Source organism: Cheilinus undulatus, linkage group 8 (genome assembly GCF_018320785.1).
Source record: "Cheilinus undulatus linkage group 8, ASM1832078v1, whole genome shotgun sequence".
Lineage (NCBI taxonomy): Eukaryota > Metazoa > Chordata > Actinopteri > Labriformes > Labridae > Cheilinus > Cheilinus undulatus.
In genome coordinates, this window is record NC_054872.1 from 41,331,131 (window position 1) to 41,347,957 (window position 16,827).

General features: G+C 39.0%; 1 protein-coding gene across 4 annotated transcripts in view; it reads left to right on the forward strand.

The window, feature by feature from the left end:
- pear1 (platelet endothelial aggregation receptor 1) overlaps positions 1–16,827 on the forward strand; it is a 93,106-nt gene that overhangs the window by 66,386 nt on the left and 9,893 nt on the right. For all 4 annotated transcript variants that reach the window (XM_041792959.1, XM_041792962.1, XM_041792960.1 and 1 more), the window contains exons 6-18: positions 2,537–2,783; positions 6,736–6,838; positions 7,405–7,541; positions 9,010–9,222; positions 11,147–11,321; positions 11,456–11,576; positions 11,716–11,879; positions 14,386–14,488; positions 15,120–15,272; positions 15,369–15,500; positions 15,664–15,795; positions 16,279–16,401; positions 16,559–16,777. In XM_041792959.1, the coding sequence (XP_041648893.1) occupies positions 2,537–2,783; positions 6,736–6,838; positions 7,405–7,541; positions 9,010–9,222; positions 11,147–11,321; positions 11,456–11,576; positions 11,716–11,879; positions 14,386–14,488; positions 15,120–15,272; positions 15,369–15,500; positions 15,664–15,795; positions 16,279–16,401; positions 16,559–16,777 (2,022 nt within the window). The remainder of the gene's footprint in view (positions 1–2,536; positions 2,784–6,735; positions 6,839–7,404; positions 7,542–9,009; positions 9,223–11,146; positions 11,322–11,455; positions 11,577–11,715; positions 11,880–14,385; positions 14,489–15,119; positions 15,273–15,368; positions 15,501–15,663; positions 15,796–16,278; positions 16,402–16,558; positions 16,778–16,827) is intronic.

Consider the following 16,827-nt stretch of genomic DNA (forward strand, 5'->3'; position numbering starts at 1 on the left):
TTACTCTCTGCCGTTAGCCTGCTTAGAGAAAATTAGACACGAGAGGCAGCAATGTTACAAACACGGCATCAAAATGTTCTCCCTAACTGGCAAAATGAAGTGAAAATGTCATATCAGCAACAATGCGATCTGCAAGTTATGTTCTGCTAGTTAAGGTAAACCTTATGTATCTGTGGTGCATCCAAACGATGGCAGCTTGTGACACTTCCAACACAACTTAAGACACTGTAACTTATGCATAAGCGGTGCAACAAGCCGCTGGTTTTTTGACAACCCTATAACTTGAACACAAGACTTTCATCCTCGCTACACTCCTCAAGGTCTGCAGCTCACACAAAGGATTCACAGAGGTCAGCATGAAATTGTTGGACTCGTTCTCAGCTCTGGAGAAGTTAACAGACGCTTGCCCATGCCTTACGTCAGCTCTCAGATATCACATTTTCTCGATGATGTCTAATGTCCCAGACAAGCAAAGTTATTGATGAGAAATTTCAAAAATGCACCCTTGACCAATCGTGTTTCTCACAACACGGTCCAGAGGACTGAGATCTCTTCATCATGAATTGAAATCCAAACCTTGTGTGAATTCTCTGCTGCATGTTAAACCCCTGTGGAGCTGAACCTCTGTATAATTAACCTTTTAAAAACCCCTCCACCATGTGATCTCCATGCAAATCCTGCTGCCAGTGCAACATTATTTGTTGGTAACTCAACACTCCTGAGCTAAAAGGGAGGATTTATGGAGGAAAAGCACAGTGATGCATGGAGGAGTTAGTACGTTATGTCACCTCTTCCTTTGTTTCGTCTCTGCTCTTTGTCTCTGTGCACTTCAACGACTTAAATCAGATTTGTTTCTGTTTGTTTTTTTTTCGTGACATCATACACGTCTGTAAGTGAGACCATGTTGACTAAGAGGAAAAGTTGATGAGGTAAAACAAAAATGACAAAAAGAGTTGAACTTGCACTGTTTGCAAGCTACAATAATAACTTTATATTTCTGCAGGGGTTTTAATTTATTTCCAGGATGGCAGAGAAGGTTTGACTCAGTGTTTAGAGTGGGAGGCATGTTACTGGAAGCAGACTGGTTTGAATCATTGGAAAATGTGGGCAAAGAAGAGAGGGTAAGAGGAGTTTCCTTGCTGAAATAAAACCTTTCTCTTCCTAGTAAAGTTTTAAAAAGTGAGAGGAAAGTCTGTGTGTTCAGGTGGTACTTGGACTACTTGGCAGTATACAGTAGCAGGATTACAGCAATGAGCAGTCAGTACTGGAAAACATACAGCAACACAAATCTTACAAACCGAAGGTTATAAAGAAACAGTGACTATTTTAGACCATTGGTTCCCAACCTTGTGTCCAAGCTCTTCGAGGAGAGTGCCAAAGATCTAATCCAGGGCACAAGGATTTTTCCACTCTGAGGTTGTCAAAATTACATTTGTCCATCCATCCATTTTCTTCCCCCTACCTGAGGCCTGGTTGTAGTGGAAGCAGGCCAAGCAAGTCAACCCAGACATCCCTCTCCCCAGCAACATTTTCCAGCTCTTTCTGGGGGATTCAGAGGCGTTCCCAGTCCAGATGAGATATGTAATCTCTCCAGTGAGTTTAGGGTCTACCCAGGTGTTTTCTTCCAGTTGGCGATCCTGGAAGACCTCCACAGGGAGGCGACCAGGATGCCCGAACCACCTCAACTGACTCCTTTCAAGGTGAAGCAGCCAGTTGAGGCTCTAATTCAGGCACCCTACAAATGTCCAAGCTCCTCACCCTATCTCTATGGCCACTCTCCTGAGGAATCTCATTTCGACTGCTTGAACCTGCAGTCTTACTCTTTCGGCCATTACCCAGAATTCATGACCATAGGAGAGGGTTAGAATGAAGATCGACTGGTAAGTTGAAAGCTTTGCTTTCTGGCTAAGCTCCCTCTTTACCACAATAATACGGCTGTTGCTGCACCAATCCACCCTTCAGTCTCACGATCCATTCAACCTTACTTGTGAACAAGACCCCACGACCTGAACTCCTTCACTCAGCCCAAAGATTCACTCTCAACAAGAAGAGAGCGATCCACCATTTTCAACCATGGCCTCAGACTTGGAGGTGCTGGCCCCCATCCCAACTGCTTCACATTCAGCTACAAACCACCCCAGCGCATGCTGGAGGAGACTAAAACTGTATGTCAATTACCAAGACTAAGACTTTAGCTAAAAATGGATCTTTGATTGACAAAAACTTTCAAGAAAAGTTCATTTTAGTTTTCAACATGGAGACTAAATCAAGACTAAAATGGAATTTAGATTTCCCAGACATTCAGAGACATGATATTTGGGTAAATCCATCAAAAAATGATGTATCTGTAGCTTCTCTCCCTGTGGAAAGCTTAAATGAGGTCAGTTATTCTTAGATATGAGAATGTGGCCCTAAGAAAAAGGTTAAGAATCCTTACTGCATGAACCAAAACACAAAGAATTTTGTTTAATGTCTTGGCTAAGTTTCAAACATTTTACACAGTCCATCAGTAATATTTTTGTCTTTTACCTTTCAGCCTGTGATGACAAGCACTGGGGGCCAGCCTGCGGTCAGCAGTGTAAATGTGAGAATGGAGCGCTCTGTGATCCTGTGAAGGGGGCATGTCAGTGTCCTCCGGGGTTCATAGGACGATACTGTGAGGACGCCTGCCCAGCAGGGACCTTTGGGAAGGGCTGTCTGCAGAGGTGCAAGTGTGGAACCGGAGGATCCTGTGACAGAGCAACAGGAGAGTGTTTGTGTCGGGATGGATTCACTGGGACTTTGTAAGTGCACAAAAATAAGTGAAATGGGAGGCTTATTGCTGTTTTTATATAGAGAACGACATTGGCGCATTTGAAAGAATGACATCACATGTTTTGTTTTATGATTTCTGTCTAGTTCATAAACAGATTATTTCAGTAATCAGATTTAGCAAGGATGCACAATATTAAATGAAAAGTAAAAATATTCTTATATCAGCTGTAAATATTGGCCATAAAAACAAATAAGTTAGTCGAGTTTTAGGCTGGACCAACAGACCTGCTGCCGCTCACGTTTTTTTCTGTAGTAATCATTCTTCCTTACACTTTAAAGTCAGTTTTGTAGACCGAAATTTGTGAATATGTTCATCTTCATACTTGAAGTTAAGTGTGCAAATAGGAAATGAGTGTTATAGAGAGTTTAACTAACTTCCTGGCAGCTATTTTAGGGTTTTAGGATTATTTACAGAAAACAGAAAAAGAGATTCAGAACAAAGATTCTCTAAAACAAAGGTTCTCAACCTGGGGGTCGGGATCCCCCCCCCCTTCATTTTTTTTGCCTCTTAGTTTTAGTCACATTTTAGTCATTTCTACCCTTTATAGTTTTTGTCTAGTTTTAGTTGACACAAACTCAAAAACATTTTAGTCTAGTTTCTGTCCTTAAAAAGTCCTCACATTTTAGTCTTCATTTTTAGTCCAAGTATTTATTTTCTTGCCTGATTCTGGTAGCAAATCATGGTAGTGTGTTTTTTGCACCCTGACTAACCTGGGGTGAGAGATAAAAATATGAGATAAAAATAAAAAGACATTATCACAAAATAAAAATTTGAAACATAACTAAAAAATCAAAGTCATTACTATGACTTATTATAGGAACTTAAGATCTAATAATTGTGGTTTTCATCAGTGTTTACCTTTCATACATTTTATTTAAAAAAATATGAAATGAAATTAGCTTTGATATTCACTGTCTTCATTTACTGTAGGAGACACTTGATAGCTCACTTTGCTACCCATCATTTCATTATAGTTTACTTCATTATCTTCATTTCTCAGGAGCTCTGTCAGACAGATCTGGGAGGTCTTATTAAGTAATTAGTTTTCACAACTTTATTTTAAGATGGAAAAAGACCCTGCAGTACTACTCTAGAATCCATGAGTCATCTGTTACGCCCTGTTTTTCAGAAGCCCCTGAGGATGAGTAAGTTATAAAAATTCTTCCCCACAAGATATTAATGGAAACTCTAAAACCGCCAATGAAAGCTGAAAGCTACATAAAAAAGGGGGGCTGGATTTACTGATTATGGGATAAAGCTCCTCCATGAATTGTGCATATTCTGAAGTCAGTCCATGTTATTTCATCTCGAGGGTGTTTTAGAAAACATAATATCCTAACATTGAGCTGTGCAACAGGTAGTTTCAGCCAAGAGATCTGATTGGTTAAAGACACGATCCAACTGCGCTGATGATTCCCACAAAACTACTTTAACGCCAAGACTCATAGTAATCCAGCAGCTACTGTTGGGTTTTCTTACTCTTTCCCTTTTTATTCCATCTCAGTATAAATAAAGGGAATAGAACAGGGCTGTGTTAACTCTGGACTGAAAGGTCATGTGTGACGAGAGAATTCAAACATCGCTTTCTGCTCCTTAAAGTTTTAAACTGCAATGCATGATGGTAAATATTGCCAGGATAGTTACCATCAGTTATTTACTACTTTTTAACAGGATACAATGAGTGCTCTATATAGGGTATAACAATGCTCACTCAGGATTCAAACAGCACTACAAATGACATATTAGCTATATAATGTGACTTTGGACACAGCCAAAGACTTAGACGCAGAACTAGAATGGACACAGGTTGGTGAAAAAAAAACAATCTTGCTGTTAAGTGACAGGATTTGGTCATATATTTGAAGGCAGTTGGAGAAAACAAGCAAATCCAGGAGGAAAAGGTAAAACATCCAAAAGTCTAGCAAAATCAAAACTATAAAAAGCTTGAAAACAAGGCATACACAAGGATTTTTCATTATGTAATCATCCGAACCCATACACTTAAGACAGATTGTCAGACTCCACCCCTGCCGTCTCTTGTATCGATTTCATAGTAGAAACTCCCCACACATGAGATCTCACAGAAATTTGCATATCAAATGTGACTTTATAATTATAATCTGTAGCTGACTGTCCTAGCACACATTACATCTGCAGCAAAAAACAAAATGAAAAAATAAAGAGGGTAAGTTCCTGACTGAGATGGGAGTATGATTGCATTCATGCCTGTGAGCCATAAAAGTACTTAACATCCTTGGTGATGCTTCCTGGAGTCTGTCTGACCTAGAATCTTAAATATCAAACATGTTGGACATCTTGCCTTAAGTCGTTGAGAGTGTGGCCATCTAAAGACAATCTAGCCACTGAGGAGGGCAAACAAAGGAGTAAAGAATCAGCTGGTGGCTGCTGTTGTGACTCAGTTGGTAAAGCAGGCCAGGTGCCCATATTCAGAGGCGATAGTCCTCAATGCACTGGTCTTGGGATTGATTCCCAGGCTCAGCGCATGTTTGGTGCATGTCTCCCCCATTCTCACTCCCCATCTCTCTACGGCTGCCCTATCAAAATAAAGGCAAAAATCACCCAAAATAGTCTTAAAGAATACAAAAAACAAAAAATCAGTTGGCCAATGAGATGACCAGAGGTGGGAGAGTAATGAGGTGGAACAGAAATGAGGCCAGGGACTGGTGTTTAAGGTATCAGGAGACACATGAGGACAGGAACTGAAATGACATGAGATGTCAGATTTCAAAATAAAACAGTTAAAGAAATATACATTCACTATTACATTACAGCTGAAACTGATGACACAAGTCATATAAAAACTGGATAAAGCTGCCTTGAGACTTGATCAGTGCCAAGAGCACACCAAAACATTCTTCCAATAAGCTAGTCACATGCAAGCTGATCTGACTGGCTGATTGATTTAGACCTGAAAATATAAAAAATACAAAGTAGAGAACTTAAGTTAAGCTACATATGTATAACTTAAGTTATGTGCATTTAGTGCATGTAATAATATGTCTCTTAAAGTGTCACAGATATTACTGTCTTCTGTAAGGTGGCTTGTTAATTTCATATGAAGGATCAATTATATTATTTTTCAATATCTACAATAATTAGGGCTTTCAAACAATGAAGTTTAAATCTTGATTTATCTCAGAGTTTCTGTAGCTAATCTCATTTTATCTGTTTTTAAATTCCACTATTTTTCATTTTGTTTCATTTTGGATCACTTCACTGTGGCTTCAGGCATTCTGCATTGGCTAAACCAAAGTGTGCTGAAAAAGCATGCATTAAGTGGGGTTTGAAAAACATTTCATGCACTATTTATTGGTTATTAATAAATTGCAATCAATGCATCCAGGCTGACAGTTCTGAATAAAATGTGTACAAGTGTGGTTTTAATCAATGGCACATTAAAGGCTTACTCTGCTTTACTGATTGGTGATATATTGTTGTTTTCATCTTATTTTCATTTGTCTAGTTTGTGCTGTTTTTTTTCTTAAACTAGGGTTACTTTTTTGTTCTTGATCACTTTACCATGTTTTGTCCTGTCATGTTCTTTTGATTGTTTAAAAGGAGGCTAACTGACTATGACTCAAATCTAACTACAGGCACGTATGAAGTTACCTTACCTGAACTACAATATTTTATTCATCAAAAGAGTTGAAGCAGACATACAAAATAGCCAAAAACTCAGTCATAATGGAACTCATTGCTTAAGCTAATGGAGTTACCTTACACTGGAAGTGTTGATTCTGGAGTACCCAGCCTTAAAAACGCTTTTATTTTTCTCCCTCTCACTGCTGTATTAAACATTTACTTCAGTCATCAGGAATGTCCCAGGACACTCTACGTGTTTTTGACTAAAGTGGTCCGTTAAGCTGTTTATTAATCATCAGCTCCATCCTTTCCTCCAGCTGTGAGAAAGCCTGTCCCAGGAGATGTCAGGCACGCTGCCCCTGCCAGAATGGAGGGATCTGTAAAGGCAAAGGGATCTGCGACTGTCCCCCTGGATGGACGGTGAGTTATCATAATGTTGTACTCGCACTAACCTTTACTTTATCCAAGGAGGCTGCCAGGTTTGAATTAGGTCATTTGTTATATTCCAGCTGGCTCAAAACACTGGACAAACAGTTTCTTTTTCTTAACACTGACGTATTTTAGAAGAGCGTTATTCATGGGAAAGTCTGAACAACTGTCTATTTAGTAAAGTACAGTTACATACCAAATACAATCTTTCAATTGCCTCTCTTTAATAGACTTCTAGTAAATACAAACTGAAAAGAACCTTTATTACTGCGACGTCTAATCAGATAACAAGAAGAATATTGGCTTCCTTACATGATCAAATAGCTTCTTACTTTTGGCTACATTCAGCTCTTGATCTTTGATTTTGAAGAATAGATTAAATTAAACTATAATCAAAGGGATTTTAGAATGTGTGTCTTGTAGACACGATGATGTGAAATGTAGAAATAATCATTTAATTCAAAATTTCCCTTGCTGGTGTCTCATTTCAGTGTTTGTATTTTTTAATTTGAGCATATCATCCTAACTCCTCAAACTTTTATCCTTGTCTCCTGCAGGGTGCTGTTTGTACCAAGCGCTGCCCAGAGGGAAGGTTTGGACCAAACTGTGCTGAAGAATGCGTCTGCCACAACCGGGGCAAATGTGACCCTGAAACTGGACAGTGTCAGTGTGCTAAAGGCTTCACTGGTAGCAGGTGTGTCTGCATGGTTTATGTAGGGCTGGGTAATATATTGTTTTAAAGATTTATCCCTATACTTTATAGGTTATGTTGGTTTGAAAGAAAAAAATAGGTACTAGGTCTAATGATCAGTAAAAACAGTGTTTGGAGTAAGAACCACTAACAGTCACAATATAAGGTTCTTGAAGAAATAGTCTAAATGGGGAATTATCTTGATGTTTATATCCTATTTAATTTTATTTTATTCTTATCTTGTTTCATTTTATTTTGTTTTGTTTTCAATATATTTTTTGTTCTATTCTTTTATTTACATTTATTAGGTATATCTTTTTTTTGCTTTGTTTTATTTTGTTAGTTTTACCGTATTTCATTTTGTTTTATCTTATTTATTCTTTTTTATTTCATTCACTTTGTTAGTTTTAGTTAATTCCCTTTTATTTTGTTTCATGTTATTTTATTTTATTTTGTTTTATTTTATTTTATGTTATTTTGAGTGTTAATGGTTTTAGTGAAGAACAACTGATACTTCTACCTGTTTGATTCCATGGAAGCAAAAGTTTAAGTCGCTGAGAACCAATTTTGAACAGTTTATTGTCATAGTCAAAAACTGCTAGCGAACCATCTAAATTGCACAAATATGTTGAAAATGTTTTTTAAAAAGTGGATGAAACTGACTTGAAGTTGCCAAAATATTTGTGCAATTAAGACAGTTTGTATCTCTATTTTGGTTAAAATGATGTCAGACTCTTAGATATCACCTATTATAAAACTATGAATTATAATAGTAATATGATATCATTTGGAAATACATGATATTCAAGGGTATAATACTTTTCAATATTTATTTCCAGTGTTTTTGAATCATTTAGTCACAATGCAGGATGTTGTCTGCAATATTTGCTGATTAAAAACTATACATTTCTGAATATTGAGTGTCCTGGATGTCTGTTTTTGTTGCCGATGTTTCAAACAGCTTTTAGAATAGTTTTGTTTTTGCTAGAATCATATCAAGTTATCATTCTGGTATTGGGACAATCATTTTTTATTTATTAAAAAACATTTTGTTATATATATCATGTATCCTCATCCTGCTAAAAAATCCAGCGAAGTAAGTTTTTGGATTATACCAACCAGCTATATTATAATGAGATTTATTTAACTTGCGGTTGTCTTTAAACTGTGAGTGGATTCTGGTTCTTTTACGTTACATCATCACAGACCAGCTACTTTGGTTTGTCTTTATTTATGGTCCCTGAATAGCCGACCATTACAGCATTTCTGACAAATTAGTTTAGAGTGTTTAAAAGACACCAGGGGCAGAAAAGAACAGCATCAGCTAAAATCTTGAATGGCTAACCACGAGACAAAATATTAGATTAGATTTGGTTTGTGGTTGAAGAGAGAATCAGCAACAGACTTGTGCATGAGTTACTATTTGTCTCTCTTGTGTGTGTCTTCATAATCGTCTGTTTCCTTGCTCCAGATGTAACGAGGAGTGCGCTGCAGGCACTTACGGCCAGGACTGTAAAGGTGTGTGTGACTGTGCTAATGGCGCCCGCTGCTACAACATTGATGGAGGCTGTCTGTGTGAGCCGGGGTTTCACGGGCCACACTGCAGGGACAGGATGTGTGCGCCCGGAAAATACGGCATGCACTGTGAACGCTCGTGTCTCTGTCAGGATAAACACACTCTCAGGTGAGTCCAGATCCAGAAAGATGTTGGGAGTTTTATAAACCCTTGAGTCCTTTAAAACCCTCAGACCCAGCTCTCTGGTGAACATTAAATGATGCAACACTTCTGATGATGATGATGTTAAGACAGTATTGTTGGTGAAAAAGACGGCATTTTTATGCTGATAAGAGAATTTATAATAACTATTTATTGATGCTGCTGCTGTTGATCTTGCTTTTAATGATGATTAGATATAATTTACCCAGTCTTAATAATTTTGTCTAATAATCAGGGTGGTTATCTATTAGAGGTAGCAGTTGTTTCTGGTAAAACTTGAAGATATTTGTCGGCCCTGACTGGAGTTTTTTCCTCCTTTCTTGAGCCTTGCTTTAGCAGGGATTTGTACTCTTTCACTTGCACTGTGAAATGAACCAATCAAAAATGTTCATTTTTGGTACTGTTTATTCTGATCTCAAAAGAAGCATTTGAGGTCTCTCACAGCCATTTTAGTAATAAGCTCCTAGAATGCTAAACAATGAAGCAAATAATCTAGATAACTTTAAGTTGGCAAGCTGTAGGCCCCCCAGCAGAAGGCACACCTATCTAGTCCCCAGCAGAAACTCACAAGAAAACATTTTATACAACAATTGCACTATCAAACGGCGAGGCAATGGATGGCAAATCATTAAGACTGCTACACTGGTGATGTACTCTCAGACACTTTGTCACCGTGGACACAAATGTTTGCTGAACTGCTTTGCAGAAAAGTACATGTTTCTAAAGCCAGTGGAAAAGACATTTAGGAAAACAAATCTATATAATTTCTCCAAGACAATTTTGACATCTCTGTGAAAGCAAAAGAGACCGCCGCTTATTACCTCTCCTAAATTTGAAAAGATCCCATCAAGCTCTGCAAAAATCTCAGATTTTCTCAAGTTTTATGACTCTTTAGCTCAGACAGAGAAATGAGAGAGCTTCTCTCAATAATTCATCTAAAATTGTCAAATTGAATCCATGAATCTCAGGCTGGGTAAAGAAGGAGCAAAAAAAGTGATCTGCAAGTCTCTCACTTTTTCATAAATATGGTTTAACAGTAACTGCAATCTCTTACTCATTTTAGCACAGTGCAATGTTAGAATAAACACTTTCCTACAGTTTTTTTTTTTTTTTATCAGATTCTGTTTTGTTCCATAATTTCTTAAATTGACTCACAGGGAGTGGTAGCTTCAGGATGTTTAGGCAGGGGCAAAAATAATAAATAAGAAGCTAGCTGTATGCAGAAAGGCACTAGTACACAAGAGGATATTAGGCATTTACTGTAAAATAGCTAGAAACACTAGTAAAGATCAAACATTTTTGTAGTTGGTATGTGATTTTACACATCTCTAATAAAACAAATGAGGAATTATTAACTCTTTAATCATTAATTTCACAAAAAAATACAGTGGATAGCATGGAAGGGAAAATCAGGTTTATACTAAAGAGCTAATGGCACTTTATTGAATTTTCTTCACTGCTGTATAGGTGTCCTCTATCAGATTTTGTCCCCTGTGAGAGCACCAGGCAGGGCATTTTATCATATTTTGTCCATTTAGAGGGTCCTCTCTGGAGGGCACTTTGTCATAAATCTTCCTCTGAGAGAACAATCTGTGAGGGCAATTCAGCTTATTTTGTCTGTCTTTATCTTGACTTGAAGGGCATTACAAGTGCCCCTTATCCAGGTGGGGCCCCCTAAAGAGTTTGTTTTATCCACCATAGGGGCATCCAAGAAGCCCTGTCACTGCACTGCATTTTTTTTTATAAACATTAGGGAATTGGTGGTGCAATCGCCCCCTCTTCCCACCCTCTGAGTGCACCACTGCACAAAGCACATAAAGCAAAAAATGCTCATGTTCCATTGTTTGTTTTTAACCCTTTAATCATATTCACCTCTACTTTTACTCTCTAGCTGCCACCCAATGAAAGGAGAGTGTACCTGCCAGCCTGGGTGGGCAGGGCTCTTCTGTAATGAGACCTGTGCTCACGGTTTCTACGGTCAAGGTTGCCTGGAGCCGTGTTTGTGTGTGAATGGAGGGGTGTGTGATAGCGCCACCGGCCAGTGCAAGTGTACACCTGGGTTTAAGGTGAGTGCTGCAGATTTATGTGATTGAGTTATGATCAGTGCATGAGTAATCTATCAGCTTAATGGGTCTTTTGTACCTCTATATGGCTGTAGTTACCTGCCTCTGTTTGAGTCTGTTTTTATTTTTGATTGCAGGGGGTTCACTGTGAGAATTCATGTAAAAGTGGCACCTATGGAAAGAACTGCTCTCTGGAGTGCTCCTGCAAAAACTTTGTTGACTGCTCTCCTGTGGATGGGACCTGTTTCTGTAAAGAGGGTAAAAATGCACTTTATACAGGAAACATTCAGTTAATTCACACTTTTAGAGACTGGTAGATGCACAACTGTACCAAAATTACTGATTTAACTTTATGTCAAAAAACAAACATGGCTGACAGTTCCTCCTGTGCCTGCAGGCTGGCGGGGGCCGGACTGCTCCCTCCGCTGCTCTGAGGGAACCTGGGGTCCAGGATGCAACGCCACCTGCCACTGTGCCAATGGAGCAAAATGTAATCCTGCAGATGGATCCTGCACGTGCACAGCAGGCTGGCAGGGGGCACACTGTGATCAACCATGTCCGGTAAATGCCCTTCTATAAAGCTTTATATCTTGATTTATTTGGTCATGGAGGGGTAAAGAAGAGAACAAATAGATAAGGAAAATCAGTGTAAAAATACAGGATTTAAACAAGATGGAATTATCCACAGTAAGTCATTTACATAAATACACACTGGACAGCTACAGTAAACAGCAGCATTACCACTGACAGTACTGAAATTCTTTAATTCTTACAATGCCTCTTAATCGAGTTAATTCCAGCTAATAACACAATAAAAGCAAAATTTAAATACAGTATCACTGCATTAATATCACCATCCTAATTAAGCATAAGTGATTACAAAAACTCACTAATTTCATTTAACATTTTTAACTCCCATCCTTTATTTGGCATGAACCCAAGACAGTCTGGTTGCAGACCACATCTTGCAGACTTCTACTCTTGCAGACCACTACTATGAGACGCTGCCTCAGTCAAGACAGAAATACACACTAAAACTTTCAGAATAAAAGTGGATTAAACTTCCCGTGAGGTATAAGGCAGGGGTTAGGATATCTAAAGGTAAAGGTTTAAAATCTGACCTGTAAAACCTAATTACCATTTGACAACACCAAATTAATAGTCAGTTTACTGGAAAGAAAACTTTACCTCCATAAAAACACTCAAACACAGCTAATGTAGTTAACCAAGCTACGTTAGCTACATAGGTAATAACGCTGAAGCTAAAAATAAACAAGGCTTTTAGCTTTAGCTTAAGATGTTTGCTCTGCAGCTATATTAGCTACATAGCTAACATAGCTACATTAGCTTTAGCAAGATTTCCCAATGCTTATGTGCTAAACTCAAGCTAATGTAGCTACATAATGTAGCTCACGTAGTTACCTTAACTACTAGCATAACTATATTAGACTTAACTAAAGCCAACAAGGCTAAAGCGTGCCACTGTTTGCGTAAGTACTTCTAAAACTTTGTTTTTGAATAAAGGTAAGTTTAGAAAAATATTCTGAAAGGGGAAAATCTGTTACACCAGCAAATTATGTAACATACATCTTGACAAAGGCAGTGCCTCACAGTAGTGGTCCGTGTGGAAGGTGTCTGAGATCTGCAGTCTGCAGCCAGATCCCTGTTGCATGAACAGAAAAATCTAAACTGTTTTATAAATGTTACATGATTACAATTTCCATGTGTTCTGTGATAACTACATACATGCCCTGCCCCATCTAAGGAGGTCAAGACCCAACATGAAAACAGCCCATTCTCTCAAATACCAAGTGGCAATAAAGACTAGTTTTTCACATTTTAGCCAAAGATGATTTATATACAAAAATAAGGAAGCTTAGTGTTAGTTCATGCCAGACACTGTAGTCATACGCCCAGTTGATGGGTAGCTGATCCCAGTTATCGCCTCCAAGCTCCTACAGCCAATCACAGCTCTTTCTCTCAACACAGCGGTGTATTAATATGACGTACTTCTCACTAATCCCTGCTTGCATTAATGCTGATGCTGCTGCTGAATCCTGAAAACTTATTGTTTTCAGTATGCGTTGTCATCAGTGTTTCTATCTATATGGGGGTTTCTAGCCATGCGCTCCCTGGAAAGTCAAACATGCTGCTCGACTAACCTAGGGAGCATCTTTTGAGTGGAGCCTTCTCTGCCAAATAAAACTGTATCTCCATGTTGTGATAAAATATTTAAATGTAGGACAAGAGTGTGCCTGACTGAAATAATAATGTAGTGAAAACAGGATAAAATGACTTGAAATAAATAGGAAACTTTCCTTTATATCTAAAACAAACAAAAAAAAAACTTCACCAAAAGCAAAGGGACACCAGGCATTGGCACACAAATATTATAATCACAGTCATAACATAAACTTAAGTGAGAATTTAGTTGATAGACTCCTTTTATTTTGTTCAAAAAGTTTTTAAGGTAGTTTCTGTATCATTCATTGAAGATATTTATGTCTCCATAATGCTTCACAAAAGAATTAAAAAGCATTATGGAGACATCAAATTTTCAAAACGGGAGCTACAAGATACTAAAGCCTTTTATAAAATATAAATTTTTAACATTCACTGATTTCCCAAATCTCCCCTCAGAACAACAGAAAATATCCTGGACTCAAGCCACAGCACAGCAACAAAACAGACCCCTTTTTAAAATACAACTAACTTTAGAAAATAAAATAAATGCTTGATATTTGTGTTCTGTCTTGCTGAGTAGACAAACAATCCTTGATAAGACAAATACAAAAAATCATAAGAGTGGTCATTATTTATGTCAGTTGTGACTGGACAGTCTGTAGAAGTGTGGTCCAGCACTTCATCTCTTACTTCACCCTCTGTACGCTTTAATCTGGGTTTTGGACGCGTGCTTGTCCTGTCTTTATGCTGCCAGCTCACCAGGCTGTCTGTACAAACACAAACTGCCAGTGTAGTATTCTGTCTGACTCTGAGCAAGCTGGCCGAGCGTTGAGGAGATTCCCCTGACGATTCTGTGCCCGTTGGCGTTTGTTCACATGTGCAGATGGGCACGTTTGGGCCAGGCTGCCTGAAGAGGTGTGACTGTGTTCATGCAGACGGCTGCCAAGCAACCAGCGGGGAGTGCCACTGTCTGCCAGGCTGGATGGGTAAGTGATGACGTCTTCTCCTGTCTGCCAGTTTGGCTTTGTTATCACTGATAAGTCCAGCCCAGCTAAAGCAAGTCAGCTACAGGTTAGGAGTTACTCATTCTCCCTTCATTTCAAGCTTTCCCATAATGTTGGCTATATTTCTTCTCAGCCTAGGCTTCAAATTGATTTTTAACATTCTCCTCAAATTACACTCATTGGTAATTTTCATACCTGGCACAAGTGTTTCAGATTGGAGCTTTTGAAGATGGATTTGTCTTATGACAGACATGAGATCTGGCCAATCCATCTACTTTGCCAGGTTAAGGGTTGTCAACTTAAAATGTAAACAGCCTCTATTTGTGCCTGCCTATGTCTGTAACTGCTGTAACTTAAGCATTCTCTCCTGTATGTGAAGCACTTTACAAATCTGTTTTATAAAGTGCTTTAAAGTGAAGGTTTTTTTATAATTCTTATGAAAGTGTTTAAAACGGCAAATTGAAAAGTAGCACTTGTCATGCTCAGAAAAGGAGCTCTGTAAAATGTGAGATCTAAAAACACTTGAAAAAAAATTTGAATTTTTAGACGACTTCTTTTAATAAAGGATATAGATTCCACTTTCAGTAGGATCTTCACTGCTTTCTCTCTCCAGGCCCTCGCTGTAACCAGCCATGTTCAGACGGTCTGTGGGGTCGTCACTGTAACCAGACCTGTTTCAAGCACTGTCCAAACAGCGACACGTGTGTCAGGGAAACAGGAGCATGCGTGTGCCGTCCAGGTTACTGGGGAGTCACCTGTCAAAACAGTGAGTGTTGAGTTTAACAGATAAAATACACAAAGTGTCGGATTGGATCGCACCAGATTTGTTGTGTATCTGACTCTGCCTGTCTTTCTTACCCAGAATGCCGCGCTGGTATGTACGGAGAGCAGTGCAGCATGTCGTGCCCATCCTGCGGTCAGTCATACCGCTGCCATCATGTGAGCGGAGAGTGTGACTGTCTGCCTGGATACACTGGAGATAACTGCGATCAAGGTTTGGATTCACCTAATCTTCATAAACGGCACAATATATAAAAACTCTGAGCTTATTCTAGAAGTAGGAAAGATTTTACATGTAAAAATGTCTGTAATGTTACAAATATATCTAATATAACCTTGTGAATAACTGTTTTCTGCATGACGTGTTGTGCTTACAGTGTGTCCAGCTGGCTACTTTGGCAAACAGTGCTCTGAGGTGTGTGTTAACTGTGCCAACAACTCCACATGTGACCACCGGGACGGTCACTGTGAATGTTTGCCTGGCTGGACGGCGACTGACTGTTCAATACGTGAGTTAATTTAACAACAAGAAATCTGCATGAAGTGGAGGAAATATCCCATTAACCAATAAAAATAGTCGCTGCTTCTGATCCATCATGGCCTGATATCCAAGAAAGAGTGCTGTAGTATTAATAACTCACTAGAATTTATCACTGTGACATTTAGTTTGTCCTACACATCCTTTAAAATGCAACTATTTTGCTCTAAGTATGTTTTATGAACAAAAACTTCTCGGAAGAGGTAGCATAGATTTTTGCAACTCTGACATATGAATCAAAATGAAGGATGAGAGTCGAGAGGAAGAGGAAGAGAAGAGCAAGCTCTGCCAGTAATTGAAACTCAATTTAAACATTGAATAAGCCTTGATAAAATGCAAGTTGCCATTTTTGCAGAGACATATCTTCCCTTAGAAGATCATTTATCTTCGCTGCATAGTTAAGTATTTCCTCTTTGTGACTTATGCAGTGACGCGTATATTTTGTGTTTTCCAGCATGTAGTCCAGGACGCTTCGGCCCTTTCTGCACTCAACCCTGCTCCTGTCCTGCCAACCTCATCTGTGACCGATTTACTGGAGACTGTGTTTGTGAGAGCGGAGGAGACGACTGCAAAGAAGGTCAAGATACAAGACTGCCAGACTTTAAACTCAGCCTTCTTCTTCTGAGCACCTAATAGAAACTCAGTATTCCAGTAGCATATTCTGTGGCTTCTATGTCTGTGTTTGTGGAACTTTCCTGAAACCTGATTTCACTTTCCATCTCCTGTTTTCACAGAGTCGTCCGTGCTGTCAGGGAGTGTTATGGTTCCTCTTCCTCCTGGTGAAAGGGAGTCATGGGGAGCCATCGCGGGCATCGTGGTGCTCGTCATCCTGGTGGTGTTGCTGCTGGCTCTGCTGCTGCTCTACCGCCGCAGGCAGAAGGACAAACAGAACAACACACCGACTGTGTCCTTCTCCACCACCCGCACCGTCAACTCTGAATACGCCGTACCAGGTACACCACAGAAGATGTTTATGATAGCTCAGAGTAAGCAGGTTATTTGA